This window comes from Mauremys mutica, chromosome 7, assembly GCF_020497125.1.
Source record: "Mauremys mutica isolate MM-2020 ecotype Southern chromosome 7, ASM2049712v1, whole genome shotgun sequence".
NCBI classification, from domain to species: domain Eukaryota; kingdom Metazoa; phylum Chordata; order Testudines; family Geoemydidae; genus Mauremys; species Mauremys mutica.
Window position 1 is genome coordinate 51,568,141 of NC_059078.1, and position 23,624 is coordinate 51,591,764.

The 23,624-nt window shown below is 54.5% G+C and overlaps 1 protein-coding gene across 4 annotated transcripts in view; it reads left to right on the forward strand.

The window, feature by feature from the left end:
* The window catches only part of CAMKV (CaM kinase like vesicle associated), a 57,610-nt gene that overhangs the window by 26,879 nt on the left and 7,107 nt on the right, over positions 1-23,624 (forward strand). For 3 of the 4 annotated variants that reach the window (XM_045025397.1, XM_045025398.1, XM_045025399.1), the window contains exons 3-8: positions 14,512-14,643; positions 16,030-16,104; positions 17,165-17,303; positions 17,772-17,892; positions 19,404-19,479; positions 20,113-20,249. In XM_045025397.1, coding sequence (XP_044881332.1) covers positions 14,512-14,643; positions 16,030-16,104; positions 17,165-17,303; positions 17,772-17,892; positions 19,404-19,479; positions 20,113-20,249 — 680 coding nt within the window. Of the gene's footprint in view, positions 1-12,464; positions 12,756-14,511; positions 14,644-16,029; positions 16,105-17,164; positions 17,304-17,771; positions 17,893-19,403; positions 19,480-20,112; positions 20,250-23,624 lie in introns of those variants that run through there. The other variant, XM_045025400.1, reaches the window with a different exon arrangement.

A 23,624-nucleotide genomic window follows, 5' to 3' on the forward strand; every position in this document is an offset into this window, starting at 1 on the left:
CCACCTCCCATACCGACCATGGTGCCTACTGACTGCACTGTGTGTGTGACCCGCTGCTGATCCTGCCCCCGTGTCTGTACCCTGGGAAAGGTGACTGTCCTATGCAATTAACAACCCCCTTCCCCACGCCCCCCATTCAAACACAGTCTTCTTTGAAAAAACATGACGGAAACAGTAATTAACAGCAAAGTATTTTTATTACTTAAGTAGACACTTAGGGGATGGAACTGGGATTGGGACTTGTGTGAGTCCGGAAGGGAACGACTTCTGCAAATGTAGGGTATGAGAGCTTTTGGGTACTTGAGCACTCTGCTGGGGTGCAGTGACAGTTTACACGGCCTCTGGCGCCCCTCCTTCTGGTTATTTTGGGTGAGGGGGGTATGGGACTTTGTGGCGGGGGAGAGCGGTTGCAGATACACTGCAGGGGGGCTCTGTCCTCCTGCGGTCCTGTAGAACATCCACAAGGCGCCTGAGCGTGTCCGTTTGCTCCCTCACTAGTCTAAACATTGTTTGAGTCGCCTGCTTCTCTTCCTCACGCCACCTCTCCTCCCGTTCGCTGTGTGAGCGCTGGTACAGAGAGACGGTCTCCCTCCACTGGCTCTGCTGGTCCGCCTCGGCTAGGTAGCAGCCCATACGTTCATCGAACATCTTGTCCCTTGTCTTTTTCTTTCTCCGCCTAATCTTTGCCAGCCTCTGCGAGGGGGATGCTGTGGCAGGTCTGGAGACAGTGGAAGCTGTGAGATGGGAAACAGGGAGTGAATTCCTTGCAAAGATACATTTTTGCGAACAATTAACTGAGTCTAGGCTGTCTCTGTGAATTCTGGGTTGAGACCCCTGTGCCTGCTGGGGCACAAATAATTTTCGCAGTGGATTCTGGGTAAATGTCGCCAGTCATTCCTTCCTCCGGGAAAGCAACGGCAGACAATCATTTCAAGCCCGTTTTCCCAGAATTGCCCTGGCATACGCCATAGCGTGGCAACCATGGACACTGTTTTGCCTTTTGTGTATGTCACCGTATGTGTACTAGATGCCGTTGACAGAGGCGGTCCATCAGCGCTACACAGCAGCATGCTTTTGCTTTTGCATGACAGCAGAGATGGTTACCAGCCATATTGTACCATCTACCATACCATAAATTGGTAATAAGATGGTAATAAGATGGGCATGGTTACCTGTCCTTTTGCACTGCACCATTTGGTGCTGTCATAAATGCCCCTGGCCGAGCAGCCAGGGGCGCAAAAGCAAAAATTGGGAATGACTCCCTGAGTCAATCCCTCCTTTTTGGTATCTAAAAATAGAATCAGTCCTGCCTAGATTATGGGCAAGTGTACTAGAGAACCACTGTATCATAGAACCAGATAGCACAGCTGCTCTGTGTCCGATCCTGCATAAATTTGGAGCTGTATGCTATTCACAGGGGGTGCTCCTGCAACAACACCTCCTGTTCATTCCGGCCTTCCCACAGCCTTCCTGGGCTACCATACCATTGTCCCACCACTTGTGTGATGAAGTAATAAAGAATGCAGGAATAAGACACAGTGACTTGTTTGTGAGAAATGAGTGGAAGGAAGCCTCCAGTTGCAATGATAGTCCAGGCAGGACATTAATTACTTTGGATGAAGGAGCCCATCATCCCTCTACTAGTCCAGGGGCAATTCAATCTTTTCTTTACACAGGAAGGGTGGGGGCTGATGGAGCTCAGCCCCCTGTTGCAATGATGAGGACGGTTACCAGCCATACTGCACCATCTACCATGAAAAATTAGGGCCAGGCGCCCTTGATCGACCTCACAGATGCTAGTACGCATGGTTACCAGTCCTTTTGCGCTGCCCCATGTGCCAATAGGCTGATGATGACGATGGATATCAGTCCTATTGTACCATCAGCCACCCATGGCGGGGGGGAGCAAGGATGTTGGTGTTGAGTGCTGCACCATCGCGTCTATCTGCAGCATTCAGTAAAGATAGGGTGACATGTAAAAGAGTCAAGAGAGGATTGTTTTCCCTTTCACTTCTGGTGGTGGGTGGGGTGTGTGCGCAAATTGCCGAACTATGCCCTGACCCACCGCAGACACTGTGTTTGACCCTAGAAGCATTTGGAGCTCATCCAAGAATGCAAATACTTTTCGGAGACAGCAGGAACTGTGGGATACCTTGCGTCCTCATTCCCCCCTCCCTCCATGAGCGTCCATTATATTCTTTGGCTTTCCGTTACGCTCGTCACGCAGCTGCGTGCTGAGTCTGTGCTATGCCGTCTGTCCGTGGATTTATTAAAAATACTTTGGACCAGGCGCACCATAACAGTAATTCCACTACTTAGATGCATGAGTCTCCTAGCGAGATCACCGTGAGGACGGGCACTGAAGGAGATAGAGAGCGCACGCTGCGTGAAATCTATCACGAACCACGGACCGATGCAGCCGTGCTCGGGGAGGCAATGCTCCCTGAATACCGCATGAAAGCCTCGCGCGGAAAAGGGTGCTATCACGGAGCACCCAATAAGGCAGCTCTCCCCAGGAACCTCCTGCTGATGCTTATCGATTAACGGAAGGAGAGCTTCGTGGAGATCTCCCAGGAGGATTTCTGTTCTATCACCATATATAGAGAGACCTCCTTCTCACACACTTCAGATTCCTGTTATATTAAGAATAAAAGTTAACATGGTTAAAGCACTTACCGACTGCTCCTTCCCCTGATTCAGGATCCGGGTTCATGGCCGGGGAGGGTTGGTAGGGGATCTCCGTGACGGTGATGAATAGATCCTGGCTGTCGGGGAAACCAGCGTTGTAAGCGCTCTCGCCTGCCTCGTCCTCCACAAACACTTCCTCATCTTCCCCGTCCGTGAACATCGTCGAGGAACTGTCCGTCGACACTGTCCCATCATCAGAGTCCATGGTCACTGGTGGGGCAGTGGTGGCAGGCTCCGTAGCATCCGTTTGCCGCTTTGATTTTTTGGTAGCCTTGTCTGGGGTCCTTGATTTTCACGCGGCAATGCGTTGCATGACGGCTGTATCCTCTGTCTGGATCATGGCTTTGGAGACCTTCTCGTAGGTCTTTGCATTCCGTTTGTTGGAGCGCAGCTCCGAAAGCACAGACTCCTCGCCCCACACACCGATCAGATCCAAGAGTTCCCGGTCAGTCTATGCCGGGTCCCTCTTTCTATTCAGAGATTACATGAACTCCTCTGCTGGAGAGCTCTGCATTGCTGCTGGTGCTGCTGAGCTCGCCCCGATGTCCAACCACGAAATGAGATTCTAACTGTCCAGAAAGGAAAAGGAATTCAAATTTTCCCGGGTCGTTTCCTGTGTGGCTGCTCAGAGCATCGAAGCTCGGACTGCTGTCCAGAGCGTCAACAGAGTGGTGCACTGTGGGATAGCTCCCGGAGCTACTAAGTTCGATTTGCATCCACACCTAGCCTAATTCGAGCTAGCCATGTCGAATTTAGCTTTACTCCACCTGTCAGGGTGGAGTACCAAATTCGAACTAAAGAGCCCTCTAGTTCGAATTAAATGGCTTCCTGGTGTGGACGGTTGAGCGGTTAGTTCGAATTAACGCTGCTAAATTCAATTTAAAGTCCTAGTGTAGACCAGGCCTCAGGAGAGCTCCTTCCTGCTTAGATAGAAAAGCTTCCTTTGCTTCTTTCTTTTTCTGAATGCTGCCCCAGAGGCGTGTTTTCTTCTTTCTTTCATGGTTGCTGTTCTGTGCCAGCTACAGTGGCTCTCAACACTCAGTTGAAGGGGACAAATAAGCAGGCTGGTAGCAGGGCCTGAGTGAGGGAAGATATCATCAGCATCTTAAGGGCCTAACTGGCTCCTGCTACTTCAGTTGACTGTCTGTTCTCAAGTGGGTTCAGGGAAGCAGCAGGAAACAGGAAGCTCCCTGAGAAGCTGGTGTTAATCAGTCCAGGCTCCTGGGGGTGCTAGAGAGGTACATAAGAGGCTCCTCTTCCTCCTCTCTCTCTCCCTGCAGCTCCTACTGCTTTCTGTTAACCCCTCTCACCTTTTCTCCTGCCTGCCTGTTGTGTCTTGTGCCCTCCTTCCTCCAGCAAAGCACTCCACCATCTCTGTGCATCTAAAGCAGAGAGAATACATGTGCACCAGTAGGAGACACAATTTTCTACACTCTGGGTCCTAGGGGCCCCCCCCCCCCACAGTCTGGCACCTGAGGCAGCCGCCTCAGTTTGCCTCATGGTAAGGCCAGCCCTGTCCTGCCCTTCTCTGTATTTGACAGCCCTGGCTCTGGCCTCCGGCTCCTCTCCCTGGTCACATCTCCAGCTCACCCATCAGCTTTGTTTTTTGGTTTCTGGACCCTGGCTCCAACCCATGTGTCTACTTTCAACGATGTCCCCAAGCATCCTGTGGTCCTAATTCTTCATGCCAGCCCATCTTCGCTCTAACCTCTAGGCTTGGCCACCCCTATGGCTCTGACCATAAGGCCCAATCACCCACGTCCTGGACGTGATCGTTACAGTGATATGGACAAAGCTGGTTTGCATAAATCACAAGACAAGTTTTAAGTAGGGCTGTTGATTAATTGCAGTTAACTCATGCGATAAACTCAAAAAAAATTAACCGTGATTAAAAAAAGAATCATGATTAATCACAGTTTTAATTGCACTGTTAAACAGAATACCAATTAAAAGTTATTAAATATTGTGGATGTTTTTCTACATTTTCATATATATTGTATTCTGTGTTGTAATTGAAATCAAAGTGTATATTTTTATTGTAAATATTTGCACTGTAAAAATGATAAAATAGTATTTTTCAATTCACCTCATTCAAGTACTATAGGGCAATCTCTTTGCAGATTTTTTTTAATTTTTTTTGTTACATAACTGCACTCAAAAACAAAACAATGTAAACCTTCAGAGCCTACAAATCCATTCAGCTCTACTTCTCTTTCAGCCAATCGCTAAGACAAGCAAGTTTGTTTACATTTACAGGGGATAATGCTGCTCTCTTCTTATTTACACTTTAAATGCCCAGAAAGTGAGAATAGGCATTTGCATGGCACTTCTGTAGCCGGCATTTAAAGTGTCAGCTAAACATTTGTATGCCCCTTCATGTTTCAGCCACCATTCCAGAGGACATTAAAAAAATGTGTTAATTAAATTTGTGACTGAAGTCCTTGGGGAAGAATTGTATGTCCCTTGCTCTGTTTTACCTGCATTCTGCCATATATTTCATGTTATAGCAGTCTCAGATGATGACCTAGCTTGTTGTCAAGGCTGGGAGATTGTGAGTGACAACAGAACTCTGTTCACATCCAAAGAGTTTCAGTTGTTTGTCAAAAGAACAAACATGCCGCATTAGCTCCTTCCCAGCCTGCCACAGATGGATTAGTGGAAAGGTTTCTTTAGACAGTCTAGCAAGTAACCCATGCTATGGCCAGGGGTGAAAGTAAGTCAGGACACATACTGGTACAGGGCTGGGGGTGGGGCCTGGCCTCGGCACCTGGCCCCTGGAAGGGGCAGGGCCTTGGGCAGAAAGGGTGGGGCTGGGGGGGTCAGCATCCCCCAGCCAGCCCTTCCAGGCCACCTGGCCCATGCTGCCCGGGGCTCCCATGTTGATTTAAAGGGCCCAGGGCCAGCGGCATCCGGAGCCCTGGGCCCTTTTAAATCACTGTCCCCAGGACAACTGCTCCCTTTGCCCCCCCCCCCCAGCAGGAATGTTAAAGCATTGCCGTGGCATAGGACAGTCCTTAAAGTGCTGCCACAGCAGCACTTTAATGTTGCTTCCCCTGTCGGCAGACCTGCCGATACGGACCCTACCAGCAGGGCCGCCGACAAGGTGAAGGGGCAGCGACCACTTTAAGGACGGTCCTTTGCCATGGCAGCACTTTCAGGATCCTTAAAGTGCTGCCACAGTACAGAGCAGTGCTTTAAGTTTGCTGTCCCTTTTCTCCCCCCCTCACACCTCACCCCACCACCACCAGCCGGGCTGCCGACAGGGGAAGTAAAAGGGGCAGGGACATTTAAGCGCTGCCACTGCAGCACTTTAATGTGGGCTGGGTATGGGCCAGTGCGGGTTCTTACTGGTACGCCGTACTGGCTCACTTTCACCCCAGCTATGATCCGTAAGGGTAGCTTACAACACAAGACTGCAAATTTTCTATTTGCCTATAGGAATGCACCTCATGCTGCTACAAATCAGACACCAGCGAGGATGGTTTGGGGACATAATTTAAGATAACACCTGGACTTCTTAAAGCCTGATCTATAGAATGAGTTCACAGGAAACTGTGATCAAATGGCCACAGATGGTCACACCTGACTGCACAGCTTTCACATGGGAGAAAAAGTAGTAGTAAGAGACAATCAAGATAAATTGGTGGAAAACTGGAGTGATTGTGTCACAGACTGGTCCCCCCTGCCTTAATGGGTAGAAGTGACACCAAACACGTCTTGGAGAAGATACAGAAATGCTTTTGAGCACAGGTTCAGCAGGATGTTTTACACCTGTGACACCTGTTGAAAATACTGAACCTACAGTACAACCACAGATGGTGACTTGTGATAGCACCAGTGAGCCTGCAGGTGACCCTGGCTCTACAGAGCAGGGAGATGTTGCTGAGACAGCTGCACAAGAAATACAGTTGCTGTTCCAGATCCTGCTGCGCTGCCTGTGAGCTGCTAGCTAGAGAGAAGTCGTCATCCTCCACTCAGACTGGACGTGCAGCATGCTGTCTATGGAATGAGAGTAGCTTAGATAGTCCTGCATTAGTAACTACGTTATGTCCTCTTTCAGACTGAAGGGGGGGGAGAGAGAGAGAATATATTGGGCAGGAATACTGTGGTATCATAGGCACCGACTCCATGGATGGAAAAAATAGGGGGTGCTCAGCACCTGCAGGGCTGGATTAATCCCTGCCTGCCACTCCACCCTGAGGCCCTGCCCCCACTTGGCCTCTGTTCCCAAAGCCCTACCCAAGCTCTGTCCTGAGGCCCTGCTCCACTCAGCCTCTTCCCTGAGGCCCCGCCCACTGCTCCTACAGAGGGGGTGGGGTCAGAGAGGAGCAAGCACCCACTGACAAAAACAAAATTAAGTGCCTGTGCGTAGTAGCCCTTGCTGTCTTCTGTGTTTGAGCCCACGTGCCCCCTGCCAGAGCTGTAGTGTGAATGTGTGGCTAGGCTTGTATTGTGTGTGGTTGGTAACCATGGTTATTTGGACCCTACTGTGCCCATGCGGTTCCTGCATGTTACAGTCATTGTGTGACACGTAAAAGACACAACACTCTCCTCTTTCTGTGTGCCCTGCCCGCCAGTCAGTGTGATCCAGAGCATGGGGCGGGAGCAGGGACACCGAAGCAGTGGAGCCTGCCCAGTGGGCAAAGGGGTGATAGCATGGACCTCGCCGCAGTGCTGGGAGCAGGAGCAGGGCCATAGTGACATTGGTGCTAGTGTAGGGGTTGACTGGGTGACAGTGCCAGTGCAGGGGCGAGATTGGTAACAATGTGGCAGTGATGTTAATGGTAGTGGTGTCGTTGCCTCTGATGCTGACTGACACCAGGGATGGCTGCTGGTGGAAGCTGGGCAGAATATCCCAGGAGTCTCTCTAAGGACCCCTGCTCCAGTTTGACACCCCCATGGGAGTCACCAGGCTTTGAGTTCCCTTAGCTGGTTGCTCTCAGCTGGCTGGTGTATGTGACTGTATCGCAGCGAGATGGCTGCCAAATGACGTCCGACTGTGGAAAGTCTCTGTCCATTGTGCTGTGTCTTTGGTGACCTGTGTCGGGGGAGACTGCTTCTGCTCCCTGACTGGAGATTTTTCAAGCCTGCACAGCTCTCCCATGATGTCCACTAGCCCCTCCCAGCAGGAGCTCTTGGGAATGTGTTAGCACGAGGATCTGGAACACTGTCAGTGAACGCATAGACGGCAGGTTATATACATTTGTGGTGCTTGGGCTCCAGGAATATTCAGGGCCGGGTGCCCTGCTCCAGCAATATTTGGAGCTGGGTCTCTCCCCCAGCCCTGCCTGGATCGGGCCCCAGCCCCCGCGGGTCTCCGCCCCCACCCTGCCCCGCCACGTCCCTGCCTGGAGCAGGTCCCAGCCCCCGCCTGCCACCCCTCCCCCTGCGTGTCCCCCCTGTTGTGCCGCGTCCCTGCCTGACAAAAAGCAGCATATGCCTCTCCCCTGCCTGCTCCTGCTGCCGGAGTAGAGCTGCTCCCAGCAGAACTGCTGTCTGCTGCCCCAGGGTCCTAGCGCCTGCCCTCCACTAATGGCAAGGCAGGCTGCTCTTACCCTGCCCTTCCGCCCTAGCCTTGAGCCCTCATCCCCCCGCACCCTAATCCTCAGCCCCAGCCAGAGCCCTCATCCCCCTGCACCCTAATCCTCAGCCCCAGCCCTCATCCCCCTGCATCCTAATCCTCTGCCCCAGACCTGAGCCCCCCCACATCATGAACCCCTCATCCTCAGCCCCACAGCCCTCACCCCTGCACTCCCTCCTATCCCCAAACTCCCTCCCAGAGGGTGCACTCCTCCCCCTTCCCACACACCCCTTTCCACCCCAAACTCCCTCCCAGAGCCTGCACCCTCACCCCTTCCTATGCCCCCATCCCCAGCCCAGAGCCTGCACCCAAACTCCGTCCCAAAGCCTGCACCCCTCACCCCCTCCTGCACACCCATCCCCTGCCCCAGCCTGGAGCCTGCACCCAGCACCCAAACTCCATCCCAAAGCCTGCACCCTGCACCCCTCCTACACCCTAATCCCCAGCCCAGGATCTGCACCCCAGACCCCCCCCCCAAGTCCCCTCCCAGAGCCTTAGGCAGGTGGGGGCAGAGTTTGGGGGGCAGAGGTGGGGGGCGGGTTCTGGGCACCACCAAAATTTCTACAAACTTGCCACCCATGGTGAATGCCCTTGGCACACGCCTCCCCAGAAGGCGGAGGAGGCTGAGCAGCGGCTCACTGGAGCCATCCTTCCACTGGCAGGAACCCTGCCCTGGAGCACCTTCCTGGCTTGACGACTGATGGTGCGATTGGCAATGGTTTTGCACAGCCTGTGTTGTTGACCCAGTGGGACTGGCAACAGTGCTATTCAGTCACAGGGAGCAGCGCCATGGGAACAGAAACAGAGACTGTAACAGAACGAACATAGAGACAGTGTCAGCTGAGGCGCCCCATCGTGAGCAACAGCGATGGTCAGCAGGCTCATCACAACTGCAGTGCCTGCGGCCACAGTTTCATTCCACACAAGAGCTTGGCCTGTCTATTTTATTCAGCTTCTGATATCTCTAAACCAGGTAATGGCATCTTTAATGTAGAATGCCACCCCCTCACCTCTTTTACCCACGCTATCCTTCCGGAACAGGTTAGAACCAGGGATTTGAACATACCACTCATCCCGCCCAGTTTCAGCAATGCCAATTATATCAAATTTCTTCTCATCAATGAGAATTTCAAAGTTTTCTTGCTTGTTACTCAGACTACCAGCTTTGGTACAGAAGCAATGGGAAAATTTCTTCTCTGCACATTCTTCATCCCATTGGTTCAGTTTGTTTGTGATACACTGAGTTTGAGCAGGCACTGTATTTGCCCCTGAGGCACTCTTCCCCCCCACCCCCCCACCCCCCCGCATTGCTAGTGTAATGCTCTCCTGGCTGCTCCAGCTAGTCTCCAGCTGAGAAGATTAGCATCTCTCCCACTTACAAAATGCAGGCTGTCCAATTTGGGCCACATTCCATGGAGAGAGGGTGCGATGCAATGTTCCACAAAACTAAACCCTTCTGCTTCACACCAGTCATGCAGCCAGTGGTTCACCTCCAGTATTTTCTGCCGTCTCTCACTTGTGGGACCAGAAGAACTTCTGAGATCACTGGAACTTTCCTCTTTATCAGCTCCCTTCAAAGGTCCCTGACATCTTCTGTGGCCTGTGTAGTTCCATGTGATGCTGTGTTATTAGTCAAATAACCTGCCCAATCTTGCAGTAACATCTTGCATTTTCATTCTCTGGGTACACTGCACTGTTATCTGTGTGGCTGTTGCTGAATTCTCTGCCCACTGGTCTTACTAGGGAGTCACCAATGACAATTATTTACCTTCTTAGCACGGAGTCCACAGCTAAGCCCTCTGAAACTCTTCTCTTTGCCTCATGGTGAATCCCTCCAGGACGGACTTAAGCCATTCTAGCACTCCTGCTACCTCCTTTAGGGAGGTCAGCACTCTCTCCTGGTTGGCAGTATCCAGTGCTGCAGAGAGGTCTCATCCATTCTCATCCTATATGTGCCCTCCATTTGTAGACACCAGGAGTCATTCATCTGTGCCATTACTATCATTTCTGTCCCATGTTCTGGCCTGGAGCCTGACTCTGCTGGGTCTAGGATATTAGCTTAAATTCGGTGAGTCTGTAGTTGGCCATTGTCTGCTTTTCTGTGAGCTTGCTTAGGAGTAGACGGTTTGATACCAGGTGGCAGTGACTAGAATCGAAGCATTCTGAGCAGGTTTCTTCAGTGTTGCTAGCACTATTGCAGGTCGGAAGGAGGGAGGGAAGATTCCTCCTCTGATGGAGATGTTGGCTAGTCTTGGCAGGAGCAGCACCCATTGCTCCATGTTATCTGCCACCAGCAAGGAAAGGGGCGAGTCAGAGTCTCGGGTCCAGACTCCTTTAGGGAGTCCAGTACTTTGTGAGGAGCTACTGGACTGAACTCCGGGAATGCAGGTGGGCTCTTTGTTGTCCGGTACAGACAGAGCAGATCTAGGCTGTGTAAGAAACCTTCCCGAATACACGTGATCTTTTCAGCACTGTAGACGAGTGGACTCACCCCTGCGGTGCCTCCTGCTGGTCATCCTCGGGAATTAGCTCATTCCAGCATCCGGAGCATCCTCTGCAGGCCGGTGATCCGCCTTCCAGCTACTGGCCCCTGTGTACCTCTCAGGACCCCGGTGCCCCTTTAACTGGGTCTCCCCCTCCCAGGGGAACCCCCACCCCACTATCCCCACTTTGCCTCAGTATTGGCTATTGCCCAGTCTCCATCTAGCCCCCATTCCCTGGGGCAGACTACAGTATAAGCCACTCATCATCAGCAAAGGGGTTTGGACCTGCTGCCTTTGCCTACCCCTGGGCTGCCCCCTGCAACCCCCAGTACCTCTTGGCCTTCTGCTAGGCCGCAGCCTGGGGCTTTCCAGGCAGGAGCTGCCCAGCTCCTCTGCCTTTCCCCAGCCCTGCTTCACCCAGGTACCCTGTGTCTAGCTCCCTGCAGCCAGGCCCTTCTCCCTCTACAGGCAGAGGGAGAGTGCTGAGCTCCTGGCTCCCAGCCTCTTTATAGGGCCAGCTGGGCTCTGACTGGGGCATGGCCCAGCTGCATCCACTTCCCCAATCAGCCCAGCTTTTAGAGCTGCAGCTTTTAAGCCCTTCTTGCCCCAGCCACAGCCCTCTCCTGGGCTGTTTTAAGCCCCAAAGGGCAGGAGCGGGTAACCACCCCACTTACATGCACCATAGGATGATAGTTCTTCCTAGCACTTGGGGCTTGGCTCAGATGCAGGGTGTGGGCTCAGGACTGATGAAGTGATCTACCACCCAGGTAACTCCTTGGGACAGGATCTAGCTGGCCATTTCAGTGCAGGCTGATAGGAAGGTTCTCCTTGTGATTACTAAAGTCTTAGCATAGGCATGGAGGAATTCATTCTGTTTCATCCTGCCTGTATCAGCCTTTGTTTTCTGCTATCGGCGCACAAGTTTCTGACTTTCTCTCTTCATCCAGTGCAGGGTGTCAAAACCGTGGAGACCTGTTTGGGTGATCTGGAGCAAGGGTCCACTTGGGGCCAATGGCTGAGGCAAGTGTAGAATGACGATGAGTCACTGGGTCCTGGACTGCTTGTCCTGTGGAGTCTTGCTGAACTTGGCAGAGTCCATGAGCCTTTCTGATGCTGGGTCCTGGAAGAGTGCTGTTCACTGCCTTAATGTACTGATTATCTGCCCAAAGCAGTGGCTGGGTTGTCATGTCCTTAATATTGACATCTAGACAAAAGAGCAGGTCCAGGCTGGGTGGGCTCACCAGAGATGAGGACAGACGTTTGTGGGAGGGGTTGTCTTTGTTGCCTTTTTGACATGAATGTTGAAATCTCCCAGAATGACTACCATTGTCAGTGAGTTCCTTCATGAACCCTTTTGTATTTGGTCTGTAAATGAGCATAACATCTGTGTTAGCTTTGGCTCTTGTTTTTATTGTTAGATTAATTAATTTGAATGACCTTGTCTTATCTGAGGCACCTTTCTTGGATTTGATGTTTGCAGAGAAGATGGATGCAGTGCTGTTTGCCTTCTTTTCTTGTCTGGGTCTGTGATGTACCAAGTCTTCTGGGGGTGTGAGGGTGACATACTAGGGTACAGTGCAGACAAGTTGGGGGCTGTGTCACCCCTGCCCTGCAACCTTGGGTGCCTCACAATGCCTTGCTGAAGTAGGTCCCATCTGGACAGCTCAGAAACAGCCTAACAGTATGCAAGCCACACCCTGAATATCTGTATGTAACTGCAGCCCACCAGCCACACTTGGGTTATATTCCAGCTCTTACCATCCTGGGTTATATTGCAGAGTGACCCCAACATACCCCCAGTCCCGGATTTCCCCCAGAAATATATGTCCTGTACCGCCAAGCCCTCTCCTGGACAGTACAAATATTTTAAGTTTATTATTCCTTTAAGGGAATAATATGCCAGTTTATTATCTCAAATAGTTATTCAGACACTTCGATTTAAAAACACTAGATTAGATAAAACAGTAAAACATGGTGATTAACTACAAAGAGAGAGATTTTAAGTGAGTACAAGTAATGAGTCATAAAAGTCAGAAATGGTTACAAAAAAAATAAATATAAGACATTTACTAACGCGTAATTTAACAAACTATCATAGATTCAAGCAAAGTTTCTCACCACACGCTCTAGCTATCTTACTGACCAAACTCTCAGGTCAGGACCCCTCCCCAGAGTCTAAAGCCTGCTTCCTTTGTCTCTTCACGTGTAGAGAATGTGATGGGAAAGGAGTGTTTGTCCCTCCTTCTTATGGTTTTTGCACCTGTTTGAACTTCTTTGTCTTACCTTACTGCTTGATAACTCTGTTTACTGGTTCAATGCAAATTAAGTAGAGCACACATTCCTTTGTTTAGGACAGGCCTGTTTGCAGACTTCTCTTGGGGCAGGGCTATGGGGATTGGAACCTTTGTTAACAAAACCATACAGTAGAATGTTATAACTTCACATACAATGTTGCCACACATATTTTACCAGGACAATACTGCCCATCAAATTATGACTTTTCAAATGATACCTTAAAAGGCTTCCTCTGTATGAAGATTAAAGGGTGTGAATTCAGGGGTGTGTTCTGTCCTGAGGGGTTAGGTGGGCTAGCACAGGTCTCCCAGCGTCATCCAGCCTTGGAGATGCAGGCTAGATCAGTGGCAAGGTTATGGGTGTTGGAGATGGAGCTTGCATTGATTAGTGTCAATATTAGTTCAGGTAGCTCTGTGCTGCCTGCTTTGGGCCCATGCCTAGCTAATGTTCCCAGGCAGTGGAGAGGTGGTAGATGGTTGGAATCTGATTTCTTAGGTCTGCTCTGCCGGTTCCTGGGACAGTTCCTCCCAATGTGGGCTGGGATAGGTGAAGTATCAGGCTGTGCCATGGGACACTCCAAGTGGAGAAGAGGTGGTCTGACTCGCTGGGGCGCTTGGATACCTTTTGGTGCTAAGGCCTGGTTGAGTCCTGGGAGTGGGTGGAACTGGAGCAGTCAGTCCTGGGAGTAGTGGTGGGTGTGCTGCAAGCATGATGCTAGGCAGAGTCCATTCCAAGCAGAGGAGGGGAGTTCATGGCATTAGACACCCATTTCCTTGCTGCTCTTAGCTGGCTTTCCGGGGGTGCGGGGTAGACAGCACTTCCAATGTAGCATGTGAGTTTCAGCTGTTTTTAACCAAAAAAAAAAAAAAAAAAGCTCTCCTTCCCAGAAGATGATGGCAAAGCCTGGAGAAGCAGGACTGAGGTCCAGAGCTCCTTCTCCGTAAGAGAGGTAGTGTCCTATAGGAGCCTCAGCCCAGGTGGGGGCTCCTGTGCTGGAGGGAGGAGTCGCAACCTCACTTTCACATTGCAGCAATTCTGTCTGGTGCTGGAATTTCTCCAAGTGTAGGGAGGCTCCTCCCACCGTGGCAGGGCGAGTGTGCTGCTGAGAGCCATGACAACCGCAGGTGCAACGTGGAGGTGGCACCCAAGTAACCTTAACTCTTCTCCTCCCTCCCCCCACATGTGCATGCTCCCACTTGCCCTGCATCCCGTAGTGTATGCCCCTTGCAGCAATGGTTGGGTAGCTGGTGGCACACAGATAGCACTTTAATGCTAGGTTTGATGCGTGCCACCACACTGACCTGTGCTCTGACAGCATGATTTGGGCACCAAGGTAGCAGTTAGGGAAGCCGATCCTTGCACCTCCCTCCCAGAAGGTAACACACAGGGCTTCTTGCCAGCACTAGCCCCACATGGGGCAATCTGTAACAGTCCTAACAGGGCCCATGCTGATTCGTTCCTCAGGGAGGAATTCTGTGAAATATTCAGGGCCAAAGAGAAGACGACAGGAAAGCTCTACACATGCAAGAAGTTCCTGAAGAGAGATGGTCGGAAGGTGCGGAAGGCAGCCAAGAATGAGATCATCATCCTGAAAATGTGAGTCACTGTAGCTTCCCATCCCGGGGTTTGAGCCTGAAGCTCTCAGCATTAACAGCATGAGTCCCTGCTGTGTATACTACTGGAGTAACTCTGTTAGCTAGCAGCTGTAGTAGACTCTTATCCTCTTTTGCGGACCAGCCAACAGAGGGGGACAAATGTACCAGTGGGAGCTACGTCTGCTGAAGCCATGACATGACCTGACCAGGCTCTGCTAACCTGGTCTCCTCCTAACAGGCCCCCTGCTCAGGGCATACCTACTGACAACAGGCCTTTTCTACATGTAACTGCACTTTTCCGTCTGTGGGCCCCCAATGTCGCCTGCTTCGATGCTGGGAAGGCTGGGTAGGGCAGCCCTATGACACCTTTTGTTGTGCCTCTGGTCCCTTGGGCTAGGCTAACCTAGCACTGCATCTCACTCACAAGCTGACCTCCATGTGTGACCAGTGCCAACTTATAGAAGAGCCCTACCCTTTGCCAGTCAATGGGTACTCTTTGCCTCCCCCACTGCAGGCAGTATAGTGAGGACTGAGAGGGGAGATGGTGTGTATTACAGTGGGAGATGAGGCTAGACACAGAGGGTAGCCTGAGTTTCCCCTATCCCCGCAGCCCTGCCCATGTGGCTATGTGGCCAGGCATATCCAATGCCCCCCTCTCTTAGGTGCTGGCAGTCGGCTTCATCCCCATGCCCCCTTCTGCTGGACATGCAATGCATGTTGCCTAGCCCCAGCTCCCCAGAAGGCATGGGCAGGCATGGTGCCAGGCTCTGGGTTGGGTTAAGGTGGGCACAGAGGGGAGGGTCTGGCCTAGGCCCTTGGCCAGTTTGAGGCAGAGTCCAGCTGGTGCCACAGCCCCCAGGCCAGCCTGACTCAGAGGTGGGGGCACCAGGGAGTCCTGGCAAAGCTTGGGCTGCGGCGGGATCCCTGGTCCCCACCCACCAGTCTCCGTCCGGCTGCTGGGTGGGTGGGGTCAGTTGTTGACACCTTCCCTCTCAACCAATCAGTCAGCCTCTGTCTCCAGCTCCTCCCCTTCCTCCAATGGGAGACCCTGAGGGACTGTGGGGGGAGCCAGAGGAAGGGGTTCTGAGCAGCTGGCAGAGGGAGCCAGCCACAGCTGAGCGAGGGATCTTGCCCAGCCTGTGCAGAGCTAGGCGCTCTCTCTGCCCTGTCCACTGTCGTACCCAGCTCTCCCGTGGCTCAGCCTCCCCAGCCTTCTCTCCCCTCTGACCTGCACAGCTCCCCCAAGAGCCTCCAGTGCCTGCCCGGCCCTAGTGGGAGCAGAGTAGGGAGCAGAGACTGTGTCCTGGCACAGGCAGGTACCCCAGGGATGTGGTGCTGCGCTGGGCAGAGTCCGCTAACTCCATTTTCTCTCACTGTGTGCCCCCAGGGTGAAGCACCCCAACATCTTGCAGCTGGTGGACGTGTACGTCACTCGCAAAGAGTACTTCATCTTCCTTGAACTGTAAGTCAGTGCTGCCTGGTACCCGGCAGCTGCAAGATTGGCCCCAGCTGGCTCTGACAGGGCCCCTCCCCCTCCCCAGAGAGACCCTGGCTCTGGGGTCCCAGTGGGAGCTTGCGATGGCTGTAACCCCTCCACTGCTGTTCCCCAGGCACGTGTCTGGGGCAGCCACACCAAACACCCCCTGGGTAATTCCCAGAAGCCCCTTTCTCCTTCTGGGAGGCTGTCTCCATGCAGACTGCCCCACTAAGCCGGCCTGGCTCCCCTTCTGGGCCTGATCTTGCCCCATGGCCAGATGCTTCACTCGTTAGCAGGTTAGTTTAGAGGCAGCTTCTGCTTAGAACTGCAGCTCAGCTCTGGGCCAAGGATTGGCTATGTGCCACAGCCAGGGCAGCTTATGGCCGGCAGCAGAGGACTTGCTGATCTCCATGTACAGAGGGCTGGAGCCCTCAATTAACCCAGGTCTGGGATCCTTCATTATCCCACGGGCAATACAGGAGAAAGAACCATGCTGGGAAGGTCAGAGGATCTGTGGTGACTCACTCGGGAGGCTGATTCGTGCTCCTCGACAGATTCAGCTGCAGCCTGCTGTGGGGAGCTGTCAGGAATGGTCAAGTCCCTGCTGTGAGCGTGCTTCTTGGGTGGGCGAGGATTGGCCAACTTCACTGAAACTCTTGACAGCAGGCACTTGGGCGTTTCAGCTGAGCACCCAGAAATGCAGGGGCTGCTCCATAGTATTACCTGCAGCTCTAAGATCTGGCACTCTGATGAGACATGTGCTGTGTCCTGCCTCTGGCTGGGCTGGACCCCGGACAGTTCCTCTTCCCTTGCCATGTCTCCTGCCTTTCCTAATCAAGCCCGGGACCCAGCTGCCTCTGCAGCCTGGGGCAGCTGCTATTGATGAATGGGGAAGGTTCTGAGATCCTGCAGCATCTGGGGTGCTCATGTGGGTCTTGGGGTGCTCCAGCCATAGCTTGGGGGGTGTTGGGTACAAGGCCTGCCCCTCAGGGCAAAGGCCTGACCCTACTGCTCTCTCAGGTGTGGGCTTTTTCCCCTACTGCAGGGCCACGGGCCGGGAGGTGTTTGACTGGATCCTGGATCAGGGTTATTACTCTGAGCGGGACACCAGCAATGTCATCCGACAAGTGCTGGAGGCCGTCGCTTACCTGCATTCACTCAAGATTGTGCACAGGAACCTCAAGGTCAGTCAGCCGGCTCTCGCACTGGCCTGCATGCCCCAGGATGGTCTTTTACCTGCACGCCCCATCTGCCCTTGCAGTCTCCAGCCATTATGAGCAATCGAGCTCTAATGGGGCTCCCCACTCTCATTCTTCTCCAGGAAAGCAGCTCTGGGGGCGCACCTCACTGTGCTCCCCAGTAGGTGCTGCTTGGCTCCATAGCCTGACTCCCTCCTGCAGGCTGGTTGGTGGCTCCACGGCCTGGTGTGCCCTGCAGTGTAGCTTCTCTATATGGCAAATGGCCTTTTCTCTGAGCCATTCTCCCCTGGGGTAGGACGGGGTGCTGGCTGACCCACAGAACCCTGGGGGAGAGACACCCCCTTGGTGCCCAGGGATCACTGACACCCACACACACAGCTGTGTGCCCAACCCTGGGATGAGTTGTGCTCTCTCCTTCCACTCCTGCCCTTCTTTTGGCATGCGGACCTGCAGCTGGAGAACCTGGTGTATTACAACCGTCTGAAGAACTCCAAGATTGTGATCAGTGACTTCCACCTGGCAAAGCTAGAGAACGGCCTCATCAAGGAGCCCTGTGGCACCCCAGAGTATCTAGGTAAGAAACAGTGAGGTGGGCATCAGGGGGCATTTGGCAAAGGGCAGCAAGGGACAGGCTAGGCAAGAGAGGGCACAAAAATTAAATATTTTTGCTCAGAAACTAAGGGTGAGCCACAGAGTGAGAAGCTGCTTCCAGAGCCCATTCCAGGGGCTCAGTAATCCAGGCCGGTCCTCCTCCTCCCATCCTCCCTCACCCACCCTGGCCCAGGGGCTGCCCCCAGGAATAGTTAAAGGCTGGATTGTGTCCTGAACCATGAGGGTAGAGATCCCTTCCAGCCTTTTGCTTCTCCCACCTAAGAGCAGAATTTCTGACCTGGAAGTGGTGGCTAAATGGGATCCATGCACATTCTCCTGAGCTCTTCCTCACCTGCCTGCCCCCTTCCTTCTCCACAACCCTCCTACCAGCGTGCTCAGCCCAGGATTGCTCCAGCCAGGCCTCCTTTCACACGCCATCCTGTGCCCTCCGCAGCTGTTCTGGCCCCTTCACCCTCCTCCAGAAAGGGGGCAGCTTCCCAGAAAAAGGAGCAAGGCCAGAGCCCTCCAGGAGCTAAGAGCACTGGGGGTGATCAGGCAAATTCACTCAGGTTGTAACACCTCCAGCGAGCTTCCCCTACCGGGAGAGAGGCTCACACCGGATTCTCCAGGGACCAAGAGACACAGGAGGGTTTTTGGTTAAATAGCCTGAGTTACACTGGACCTAGAGCCTTCCTCCTGACTCCACTAACGGGAAGGACCTCTGGTCTATGGCAGACCCTGATCCTTAGCTAGGGCTGGAAGGACTTTGGCTCACTGAGGCCCCACACAACTGTGGGCTTGTTCTGAGCAAAGGGTGTTATGAACTGGGAAGCACAAGAAAATCCCGTGATGGCGTTGGAAGGGCCGCTCACCTGCCCAAGCCCATGCTGGAGCTTGGGGACCACTGGTAAGCTTAGTAGCTCGAGTGTAGGTTCTTTTCCTCTCTGTGATGCTTTTCCCTCAAGAATCAATGGGCTTGCTTCACAAGGGCCAGGTGGTAACGTCACTGTGGCAGTTATACTGTGTACCAGCTTGGGGAGAGGAGTGAGGCAGGCCTGCTGAGGCAGCCTGTCTCTTGCTGGGGAGGTCACCATGTAGGCAGAGAGCTGAACAGCTTGGAAATACCCCGGTGAGAAGAGAGAGACGTGGGTCTCCACCCAAGAGAGACGATGGCCGGGGGAGCCAGGAGCTGAGGCTGGGTGCCCGCGCTAGCCCACAGAGGGGGAGTCCAGGCACAGTCTCGTGGCCAGAGAGAATCTTCCTGGGCCAGGAGGTTCGCTGCCAGCTGCGGTGCGGACATGCCCAAGGTGAGGCCCAAAATGGCAGGCAGAAGGGAGCAGGGAAATGAGACATAGCCCTAGCTAGCCAGATCCCGACTGGCACTTGGACCACTGCTGCCATGAGAACATCCAAGGTGGGGGCTGCTATGCGTAATGGTCTGGGCACCCACCGGCAGCACTGCACAGGGCTCACCTTGCTGTTGGGCCGTTGCAGCTCCGGAGGTGGTGGGACGGCAGCGGTATGGACGGCCTGTGGACTGCTGGGCTATTGGTGTCATCATGTACATCTTGTAAGTATGGGGAGGGGAATGCAGAGTGGGGTCCTGGAATTCTGAGCCTGACTTGCAGGGGTTGGGGGCTGGCTGAGGATGGGGCCGGCCAGAGACTGGGCCAGGGAACAGAAGATGGGCTTGTGGCGGGGCTTGTGGTTGGAGAGATGAGTATGGGGTGGAGCTAGAGGCTGGGCCAGGAAGCTGATATTGTGGGGGGACAGGGACGATTGACACAGACTGGGCTGTAGAGTCAAGGACATGGTGGAGGGGTGACAGCCAGAGGCCACATCCAGGAAACTAGCTGAGAGAGTGATCCAACAACCAGGGCCTGGACCTGGACTCTGGGGAAGAGGGATGGAGACTAAGGGGGCCCTGGGGAAGAGGGCCGGAGACCAAGGGTCCCCAGGCCCCAGGGAGGGGAGCTGGAGGGGCCCTGGGGAAGGGGGCTGGAGACCAAGGGGTCCCAGGGAAGGCAGCCAGAGGGGCCCTGGGGAAGGGGACCAGATACTCAGTGCCCTGGGCCCTTTGTCCCTTACACAGCAGCACAGCCTGCCCACAAGGTGGCAGTGATGGGGTAAGTGGAGCTGTGGTGTAGTCAGCGCTGGGCCAGGCCAGGCGTGCTCACTGCCCTGATGTTCTCACCCCATGCAGGCTGTCAGGGAACCCACCCTTTTATGAGGAGGTGGAAGAGGACGACTATGAGAACCACGACAAGAATCTCTTCCGCAAGATCCTGGCCGGCGACTATGAATTCGACCCGCCTTATTGGGATGACATCTCCCAGGCGGGTGAGGCTCGCTCGTCTGGGGGCACCGCTGGGCACCTGGCTCCAGAACCAGCGTGATGTTCACTCAGAGTCCCACTCACAAACCCGCTCCTGAGAGCCAATGGAATGGAGGAGCCCATGTGGGCAAGACTCACCCTCACGCAGCCCCTGCAGAGCCCCTGCTGCACAGACCTCACGCACTCCCACACTCCCTTGAGAGACGGCTCAGTGGGAGAGACAAAAACAATAGTTCCTGCCAGTCTTGCTCTATGGCAACCCCGACCCAGTCCTCATCACCTGCCCCTCCGCCCTGTTCTACTTAATCCCAAACTGTCCTCATCCGTCCCCTGCCAGCCCTGTTCTGTGGGACCCCAACCCTGTCTCCCTCCCCCTCCCCCAGCCCTGTTGTATGGGATCCCAACCCTGTCCTCATTCTGCATCCGCCAGTCCCGCTCTATGGGACTCCAACTCTGTCCTCGTCCCCTCCCCTCAGCAGCCCCGCTCCACAGGACCCAAACTCCATCCTTGTCCCACCACCCCACCAGTCCTGTTATGTGGAACCCTGGCCAAACCCATCTTCATCCCACCACCACCACCATCACCCCTGTTCTACGGGGACCCCAACCTGTCCTCGTCCTGCCTCCGCCAGCCCTATTCTATGGGGCCCCTACTCCGTCCTCATCCCCTCCCCACAGCAGCCCTGTTCTATGGGACCCCAACTCCATCCTCATCCTGACCCGCCAGTCATGTTCTGTGGGACCCCAACCCCATCCTCGTGCTCTTCTATAGGATCCTAACCCCATCCTCATAAACCCCACCCCCGCCAGTCCTGTTCTGTGGGACACTGGCCAACCCCATCCTCATCCCACCCCCACCAGCCCTGTTATATGGGACCCCCAACACCATCCTCGTTCCACCACCACCAGTCATTTTCTACTGGGCCCCAACCCTGTCCTCGTCCTGTGCCCATCAGTCCTGTTCTACGGGATGCCAACCCCATCACCATCCCGCCCCCACCAGTCCTGTTCTGTGGGACTCCAACTCTGTCCTCGCCTTCCCCCAACCCCGTCCCATCCCCCCTGTTCTACGAGATCGCAGTCAGTCCTTGTCCCACTCCCACCAGTTCACTTCTATGGGACCCCAACTCCATCCTCGTCCCATCCCCGCAAGCCACGTTGTACGGGATCCCAACCCTGACCTCGTCCCCATCCACCAGTCCTCTTCTGTGGCACCCCAACACCATCCTCATCCCACACCTACCAGCCTGTTGTATGGGACCCCAACCTGTCCTCATCCCACCCCTGCCAGCCCTGTTCTACGTGATCCCAACCTTATCCCCATCCCCTACCCCCACCTCACGTCAGTCCTGTTGGACGGGGCTCCAACTCTGCCTCGTCCCGCCCCTGCCAGCCCTGTTCTATGGGACCCCAACCCCATCCTCCCCCAACCACCAGGCCTTTTCTACAGAGTTCCAACCCCATCCTTGTCCCCCACTTCTAGTCCCTTTCTATGGGGACCCCAACCACATCCTTGTCCCACGCCCTCCAGTCCTGTTCTATGGGATCCCAACCACATCCTTGTTCCACCCCTGCCAGTCCTGTCTCTACGGGACCCCATCCTGTCCGCCATCCCTGTTCTACGGGACCCCAACTCTGTCCTCATCCCTGTTCTATAGGGACCACAACCCCATCCTCATCGTGCTCCCACCAGTCCTGTTCTACAGGACCCCAACCCCGTCCTCATTCCCCCTGCCAGTCCCCTTCTATGGGGACCCCAACCACATCCTCGTCCCCCACCCCACCAGTTCTGTGTCTATAGGATCCCAACCCTGTCCTTGTCCCACCCCTGCCAGTCCTGTATCCACGGGACCCCAACCCCCTCCTCATCCTGCCCCAGCCAGTTCTGTATTGTGAGACCCCAACCTGGTCCTCGTCCCACCCCCCGCCAGTCCCGTTCTCTGGGACGTCGGCCAACCCCATCCTCATCCCAACTCCACCAGTCATGTTCTATGGTAACCCAGCCCTGTCCTCGTACCGCCCCCACCAGCCCTGTTCTGTGGGACCCCAACCCTGTCCTCCTCCCGCCCCCACCAGTCCTGTTCTCTGGGACCGGGGTGAAAGTAACTTAAAGGACTTACCGGTACGCTGGAGTCCTGAGTGGGGGCATGGCCTCAACCAGAAGAGGTGGGGCCCTTCAATATTTAAAGGCCCTTGGCCTCCGGCTGTGGCTGGGAGCCCCAGGGCCTTTAAATCGCCCTGGAGCCACCAGCTGAAGAGGCAGCTGGGAGCCCTGGGGCTCAGGGGTGAATTAAAGGGCCCGGAGCTCCTGCCACTGCGGGGAGCCCCGGGCCCTTTAAAACGCCGCCTGAGCCCCGCTGCCAGAGCTCCGGCGGTGCTTTAAAGGGCCCGGGCTCCCCGCAGCAGCCGGAGCTCCAGGCTCTTTAAATCCCTGATCAAGCCTGGCTGCCGGAGCTCCGGCAATGATTTAAAGGGCCCGGGGCTGCTGCCCTGGGCCCTTTAAATCACCGCCGGGGAAGCTGGTCCAGTCCGGCACAGCATACCGGCTCTTGCCAGTACAGCGTACTGGCTCTTACCAGCTTACTTTCACCTCTGTCTGGGACCCAAACCCCGTCCTCATCCTTCCCCTGCCAGTCCTGTTTTGTGGGACCCCAGCCTGTCCTCGTCCCACCCCACCCTTCCCATTCTGGGGACCACAACTCCATCCTTGTCCCGTCCCATCCCATCAGTCATGTCCTACCACGTCCTTGTCCCTGCCACCAGTCCCATTTTATGGGGACCCCCAACCCTCTCCTTGTCCCTCCGCCAGTCCTGTTCTACAGGGCCCCCACCCTGTCCTCATCCCGCCTTCACCAACCCTGTTCTATAGGGCCCCAAACCTGTCCTCGTCCCGCTCCCGCCAGTCTCGTTCTGTAGTACCCAACCCCGTCCTCGTCCCACCTCCCCCAGCCCTGTTCTACAGGATTCCAACCCCATCCTTGTCGTGCCCCTGCCAGTCCTGTTCTGTGGGATCCCAGCTAACCCTGTCCTCATCCCACCTCCACCAGTCCTGTTCTACATGACCCCAACCCCGTCCTCATCCTACCTCTGCCAATTCTGTTCTGTGGGTCCCCAACCCTGACCTCAATCTACCCCTGCCATTCCCATTCTATGGGATCCCAACCCCATCCTCATCCCACCGCCTCCAGTCCTGTTCCACGGGATCACAACCTCGTCTTCGTCCCACCCCTGCCATTCCTGTTGTACATGACCCCAGCCCCATCCTCTTTCCGCCCCCGCCAGTCCTATTGTATGGGATCCCAACCCTGTCCTCATCCCCACACACCAGGCCTGTTCTATGGGGCCCCAATCCCGTCCTCGTCCCAGCCAGTCCTGTTCTA